Raw genomic sequence first — 7,716 nt, forward strand, 5'->3', positions numbered from 1 at the left:
TATTATCATATGATTGGTGTTGAAAGTAGATTTGCAGCGTATATTGCACTTATAATCCTTTTATTATATTCCCGCTCTTATCGCTTATCTGGGAGATAAAAGGGCCCCGTGCCCGCTCCTGGTGGCGGTGCCCAGTCAGCGGCTCCACTGTTAATATGTAAACGGTACGATGATTGAAGACTGAAGTTTCCCCGGCTGTGCCCTGAACCCGGGCCTCGCGCCATTGGCCGCCAACTCCAGCGGACAAACAACCAATGGGAGGGCGCCGACCACGAGCCGTCCTCCCTTGGGCCGCGTGTCCCTCGCCCTGATTGGTGGAAAGTTACTGTGGGAAAGAAAGTTTGGGAAGTTTCACACGAGCCGTTCGCGTGCAGTGCGAGATATAAATACAAGCCACACGCGGAGAGCCCAACAGACAGACTCTGCATCCGCTCGTGATAGTTGGTGGCTGCGCATCGCTCGCACGGATTTAACTTGATACATATCTCAGGATTTTTTGAGGGAGAGGCGACTTTTGAATATTGCAAACTGAGCATATTCATCGCTTATTCCTACACCAGTGGATCGTAATTTGCTGTGGTTTTGTGGGATATTTCTGATAAGGAAATGCCTGCCGATATGATTGAAAAAAACTCATCCTCTCCGGTCGCAGCAACCCCGGCCAGCATGAATACAACTCCCGATAAACCCAAGACAGCCTCCGAACACAGAAAGGTTGGTACAGAGCTTTATTTAAAAGCATTTCTCCTTCTGTTTCATGAAACAAAAAGCTTGAAACATTTCATTTTAGACACCATTTCGGTCCTCATCCAAAGTGAAGATTTCACTTTTATGCACGAATCCAGAACAAGACAACTAATCTATACTGTCATTTATTTTGTATCTTTAGTCATCCAAGCCAATTATGGAAAAGAGGAGAAGAGCCAGAATCAACGAGAGCTTGGGGCAGCTGAAAACTCTCATCCTGGATGCGCTCAAAAAAGATGTAAGTACTCTCTCAGCGTCCTGGTTATTATTAGATTTCAAAACTGCCACTGACAAACTGTGAGAAAGTGAGAGCGTAATCCTAACCATGTGTGTTTTCCATCCCCTCAGAGCTCCAGACACTCTAAACTGGAGAAGGCGGACATCCTGGAGATGACTGTGAAGCATCTCCGGAACCTCCAGAGAGCTCAGATGACCGGTAAGTCGTATTTCCCGGACTAATCGGTCTCATTCTGGGCCAGACAACAATCTTGCTTCAAAACATCAGTGAACATTTTGCAGAAAGAACAACGTGTGCGTATCTTTACTTAAATATATCCGTGTTTTCTCTGCAGCTGCCCTCAACACCGACCCCACTGTTTTGGGAAAATATCGTGCCGGTTTCAGCGAGTGCACGAATGAAGTCACTCGGTTCCTGTCCACCTGCGAAGGTGTCAACACCGAGGTCAGGACGCGGCTCCTCGGTCACTTAGGCAGCTGCATGGGCCAGATCAACGCGATGAACTACCCCAGCCAGCATCAGCAGCACCAACACCAACTCCCCCCCACGGGCGGACCAACCCACCCCTCCTTTGGCCAGTCCATGGTGCAGATCCCCAACTCTCCCCAGCAAATCCTGCCCATGAACACGGTGTCCTGTAAAGGAGGCTCCTCGCCGGGCAATTTATCACCAGACGCCACCAAAGTGTACGGCGGTTTCCAGATCGTGCCTGCCAACGATGGACAGTTTGCATTCCTCATACCTAATGCGGCTTTTGCGCCAAACGGCCCTGTCATCCCCGTGTATGCAAACAATGTCGGCACGCCGGTCCCCGTCCCAGCTGCGGTGTCCCCCGGAGTCCCGTCGGGCAACACGGATTCAGTGTGGCGACCCTGGTGAAAAGTGGAAAGGACAAAAAATACTCTAAATTGACACTTAATAGTTCTCTCTTTGTTGAATGTTAGAAAGTTGTTTTGAATTTTTTTCTCGTTAAATGGAAAGAGTATGCACTATATTTGTACAGCTAACAAGGGAGTAAAGTTCATATTGAAATGAGAATTGTATTGTGGAAGTCCGTTCACTGCATTTTTTTATATATATTTGAGTTGTCTTTTTTTACTGTGTGATGCCAAAGATGTTCAATGCTCTTATAATGTTCTTCGTTTTGGAAGACAAATAAATTTGTAAAGATATGAAAAACAAGTGCTTGAGTTGTTTGTTGGGAAAACTAAGCCTGATCTCCTACCAATGCTTAGAGCTAAAAATGTCAAATGTTCCGCCTGCTAATGCAGTATGTTATAGTTTTGGTACTTAAACTTTTGCATAGTAAACTTCGCAAAAATGAGTAAAATAATACATCCAAACTTTTAATTTAGTTATCCTTCTTTTATGTAAATAGCCTTTGAGTATAGGCTATAACACAGGAAATCAACAAGTGTAATTAAACTAATCTTTTTTATAGAAGAAAGGAATAACAGGCAGTTGTGAAAGACTGCCTTGCAGTAATGTTTACAGATCAATATCTGCCAAAAAAGTGTGTATCTGTTATTTATGCAGAGGTGTGTATCTTTCTAAAGTGAGCAAACACACTGATCAAGCTCACTATAAGTCTCACTCAACCAGACTGTCAGTAAATGGCTGGCTGATTGTAATTATATTATCTAAATAAATTAGTCAGACTGGTAAATGGCTCTGTCATTTACCAGTCAAAGGAGTTAGACCATGTTGTGCTGTTTCTCACAGTGATAATGCAGCGGTTTCACCTCCTTCTGGAAACTTTGGAGTCTTGCAGAGGTCACTTACGCCATCTAGCAGCGAAGAGGTGCATTGCAGTATGATTGGTGTTGGTTAGCTCAATGAGTGGAGCATGAATGGCTGTTGTGGATGATTTAAGAAAAAGAAGATCACAGATTTTTGCAAATTTAAGATATTTTTATAGAATAGGAAAATCAGCTGATTATTATTCTATAAGTCAGGACACAGGAACTTTTTATGGAGAGACTTGAGGTTTCATCTTTGAGTTACATGAGCTTGTCAGAGCAGCTGCTATGATGAAAACATGTCCTTTGAATCTTTCGTTTGCATGTTTTAAAACTATTATGACATAAAGATGAGTGGCTATTATCATTGCAAATGATGAACTGGTTCTTTCCACTCAAAAGAGTCCAAATCGGAAGTTACTTATTAAACTAACAATCCACCATCCATTTGAAGTGATCAAGCTTAACAAGGCTATGGACGACATCATTATGAGATTTCTGCTGTTCAGTCAACTTTATAATGCCAACAGCATTAATCTCCTGACAGTATGGAGCGGAGAGGAGCCTCCGGCTGTGTCTTTAATCAGAGCTCAGGGAGTTCCTCCATGCCAGGGGATGAGGGGGGGTTGACAGCAGAAGGACATGTTAAACACCTCGCCACTGAGCCATGTGGTAGCGCTCTGCTCTGCCCAGGTGTGTGTGCCCCCTCCAGCTACCCGAGTGTGGCCCTTCTTTGAAGGGGGGGTGTGTGTGGGGAGGGGGTGCAGGTGTTTGCAATTATCAGTGCGCTAAGAGGCACAAAGTGTGGATAAGTGCCATCATTTTGAATTTCCATCACACCTTTTTACGGGGGGCCATGCATCCATGTTTGATTGAAGCCATGTGTGTGCTTGTGCCTGTGCGTGCATACGTCGTGTGTGTGTTTGTGCTGACTGCTGGGTGAGGACATGCCTGGCCAAAGGGCACGATGGGTGAGGTAGTCGCGAGTTAAGTGGGGGGGCGGGGGGTTCAAGGAAAGGCCCACCACACGGGATAACAGTCAGCCTCCTGTGAGCCAAAGCTTCTTCACACAAACACACAGATACACAAAACGTTCCCACAGCATTCCAGCTGTGCTCGGACCAGTGTCGAGCTTCCTGCCCTGAGTCACGGGGCCACAGCTGGACGCGGGACGTCTGGGAGGCACGTGGTGTGACCTGGACAACACCCAGCTGCTGAGCCCTCCCACCCTACCTCACAGCCTTTCCCCCTGTTTCGTCCCCCCACCAACATCTTCAGTGGTCTCTTCCCTCTGGAGAACAGCTTTACGAGCCTCTCCAATTACCCAGTGCAGTGGCCGAGCTGCCGGAATGACCGCACACATGTCACAACACGACCGGGGGGTTAGCTGCCATGCGTGTCCATTAACTTTTCCCACACTCCGCGTGCATGCAGAGAGCGAGAGGAGGGGAAAAAGCCCCTCTGCTTCCTCCTTGGCTCCCTAAGTGCTACCATATGCTCGGCTCTGTCCCTCTCTCTCTCTCTCTCTCTCTCTCTCTCTCTCTCTCTCTCTCTCTCTCTCTCTCTCTCTCTCTCTCTCTCTCTCTCTCTCTCTCTCTCTTCTCTCTTTCTCGCCCCGTCACTGGGGCTGTCTTTGATTGCAGCCCAGACAAGCAAGAGCTTTATGATTTAAGCCCAGGGCTTGCTGTACCAAGCCCTGGACTCATTTTGAAGCCAAACTCCTCTCCCTCCCCCCCATCCCCTTGCACCCCTCCCTCCTCCTGCAGTTGCAGGGGAAGGCTGTTTTCTGGCAGGAAATGAATAGCTCCCAGATGAGCGCAGGAACCTGAGAGGTCGTGAGAAAGAGGTGAACCCCCCTCCGCAGGCCCGGCCTGCTGCCAGCCGCCGGGGGAATGTGGGAGAGCGCCTCTCTGACACACGCATCAACCCCTCTGCCCTCCACCACACCGCCTGACTGACTGCCTGCCTCGGCACTGGGCCCTGAGCCTGGAAATAGACTGATAGACATGGGCAACCGCCACCGAGCCAGGCAGCATGGAGAGTCAGCCAGCCAGGGAGAGGGAGAGTTGTGGGAGGGGAGAGAGAGAGAAGTGCTGGATCTGTGTGGGCGGAAGTGGATCAGTGTGTATGTGCAGTCTGAATCCTGATCCAAGCATACAATACAATGGAAACTTAGATCAAGTTTACGTTAGACTCATGTTTGACCCTGACTGGGTATTTGTGCAGGTTTTGTACACAGACAGACACACGTACACACTCACTCACATGCTTCCCTCCCTCTGTCCCACAGGCTTACACTCATTCCAGAGCATGCACTCACTCAGACAGGTGTTCCTTGTCAGGAGTAAAGGGTTTTTCCCTTTGGTTCCCTGTGTGCTGAACTAACATTTATTCCTCCTGAGGTTGACACTGTTATGGTTGGACGTGAACACAACTTTCGCTACAGCTGTCAAGGCGTATTTTAGGATCTTTGTTTAATCATTGTTCTGCATTAGTGTGGCATGTTGAGATCAACTAATTGCAGAGTGATGGCCAGATATTTTCTTTGCAAATGGCTCTATGTGCACATTATTCTGTAAATTGGCTCAGGTACATAACACCTTATGTAGAATGAATGAAAACTTTATTACAGACTCAGGGTCCAGATAAAAGGCATTACATATAATAAATTACATACACAGCATAAACAAAATTCATAGTTTAATAATAATTTAAATCAGTGTCCTACAAAGAGACAACTATACCAATGTCTCCACAGCTGTGTAGAGTAGAGTTTATAATATTGTCGTCATTTTACCCCTTAAATGAAGTAATCTGTTTAATATATCCCTTGTAAAACAATCAGTTTGGAAATTGGGTTGTAGTTTAATCAAAAAGTAATTTGTCCTCTAATTGTTTAACTTAAAGGTGTTCCACAGTGGGGAAGAGCTAAAGGAATTCAATGTTTTACAGGGGGGGAAAGCAGAAAAGTAGAGAGTGGGAAACATTTTCAGAAAATAATTGAGGACAAAGGAGTAGTGTTAAACATTCTAAATATATATGTACTGTATATCTTAACATATTAGTTTCTCACTATGTGTTCTCATAAGCTTGTAGCTGCAGACCAGCTCTTAAATGTAACACTATAAGATAGCTCTTTTGAGAAAAGCGGAATTTCACAGTTCAATTCGTCATTTTTTTTAATAGAAGATGGATTGTTGTTTCATGGTGATAAAATGCAGACATGTGCATTTACATGAAGCTAATAAACAGCCATTTACTACTTTGGCTCAATTTTCTATACAAGCTACTGGAGTCAGGGGGCTTGAAATGATGTGTCCTTGCTTGCAAAAGGGCACCTAGGTTGGACCCAACCTCCACTATTAGTATATTACTCATCAGAGTTTTTCTTCCTTCTCTCCCTAGTGACTCAGGACACATCATACTCATGACCCCGCTTATGCTTCAGCCTTCCTATCTTTCTCTCTCACACTCTTTCTTTGTCTCTCACACACTCAGTTTATGCGGGGCTCCTATGGTAACCTGTGGGCCCAGTAAACAGGACAAGCTGTCTACACACAAATCCCAGCAGTGTGCGTGCCCACTTTCCTTGGCTCACCCTGCATGGCAACAAAAACCCCACCAGAGGCTCCCACCACCAGCCCATTCAAATGTCAGCCACCTTGTTTGAAGTCGCAGACTGCTATGTAAATCCACAGTGTTTCTCACCAGCACAGCCTCTGACACACACTCAAAACAAGAGCTCTAGCAAAGGTGGTCCTGTGATGCTGGATGATGGTTTCTTTTATATTCTCCAGCCTTTAGAAGTAGTCTTTTTTCATCTCTATAGCCCATCCTCCTAGTTTTGGTTCGTAAACATGTTTTTGAGAGGTGTTGGTGGATGGTGACTTGAGGAGAGCAGGACATGGCAACCATATGATGCCGTCAGTTATAAAGTTGGCACATCCCCCAAACTCTGGGCTGTGACAGTGATGACCCCATCACACTGCGCCATTGTAGGACCTGTCCTCCAGCTACTCTGGAACCCAAGGCCAATTGAGTGGGAGGGTTTCCCCCCTGAGAGACCATCACAACAAACAAATACACCAGGCAAACAAGTTCCCACCACACCAACGTCCAAACAACTGCCAACGGTGACAGTTTGGTTGGTTTTGATATCACACAAAGACGTCCTTCATGAGGCACTTCTGAGCCTCTTGCTTTTATCAGTCAAGTCCACGTTTCCCAAATTGAGGGTAAGGCTCCCCTGAGAGTTTTCCCAAGAAAAAACACTGGAAAGTTTAGAATAAACAATAACTATGTATAATGTAAATTACTACATTATTTATTTATTATTTCTGGTGAATTATTCAACGTGTGCTCAGAACGTTAAATATTGGTGGAGTGTTGTAATCTTGGCTCATTTTCTATGGCATTCGAACATGCTGTTTTCATATTGATTGGTTCTTGAGTATTCTTTAACATATATTTGTTATAATCCTATTGTAGTCATGGACTCTGCTTAACTAAATTATATGAAGATATTCATCCAATGACGGATTAACGTCACTGTTGTACATGTTTTTTACTGGAAAATAATAATACTAAGTTCACCAAAAAGGATGGTTTCTCTTGCCTGTCTCCATAAGAAGGTCAGAGGTCAGCTACAGTTTACAGTGTTGTCATGATGATCTTTTCTTGTGCATACAATAATGCTATGCAGTCTGAATCTGGTTATGTTTCCTATGTGTTTTCATATTGCAGGATGTTGAAAAAGATTTTAAGATAAGACACACCTCAATAAATGTCTATCTTATCTTATCTTATCGGTGCTGCTGTAAGTGTGTGTATTTTTGGCTGTGTGTAAAATAGATAAAGAGAGAGTCACAGGGAGGTACCTGCTCATGAGTTCATCTTCAATATTTATGTCTCAAGGAATGTGTGAGCAAGCTTGCAGCTAAGAAGTCACTACTTTGACACTACATCATTTTGTGTGGGGATTGTGTCTATTTG

At 45.0% G+C, this 7,716-nt stretch overlaps 1 protein-coding gene across 1 annotated transcript; it reads left to right on the forward strand.

Moving 5' to 3' along the window:
- Positions 1-399: 399 nt before the first annotated feature.
- Positions 400-2,167, forward strand: her6 (hairy-related 6). Its single transcript, XM_034081296.2, has 4 exons — positions 400-714; positions 890-985; positions 1,096-1,183; positions 1,320-2,167. The coding sequence occupies exons 1-4, from the start codon at positions 607-609 to the stop codon at positions 1,862-1,864; spliced, it is 837 nt and encodes a 278-aa protein (XP_033937187.1). The 5' UTR covers positions 400-606; the 3' UTR covers positions 1,865-2,167.
- Positions 2,168-7,716: the final 5,549 nt, after the last annotated feature.

Source organism: Pseudochaenichthys georgianus, chromosome 4 (assembly GCF_902827115.2).
Source record: "Pseudochaenichthys georgianus chromosome 4, fPseGeo1.2, whole genome shotgun sequence".
Lineage (NCBI taxonomy): Eukaryota > Metazoa > Chordata > Actinopteri > Perciformes > Channichthyidae > Pseudochaenichthys > Pseudochaenichthys georgianus.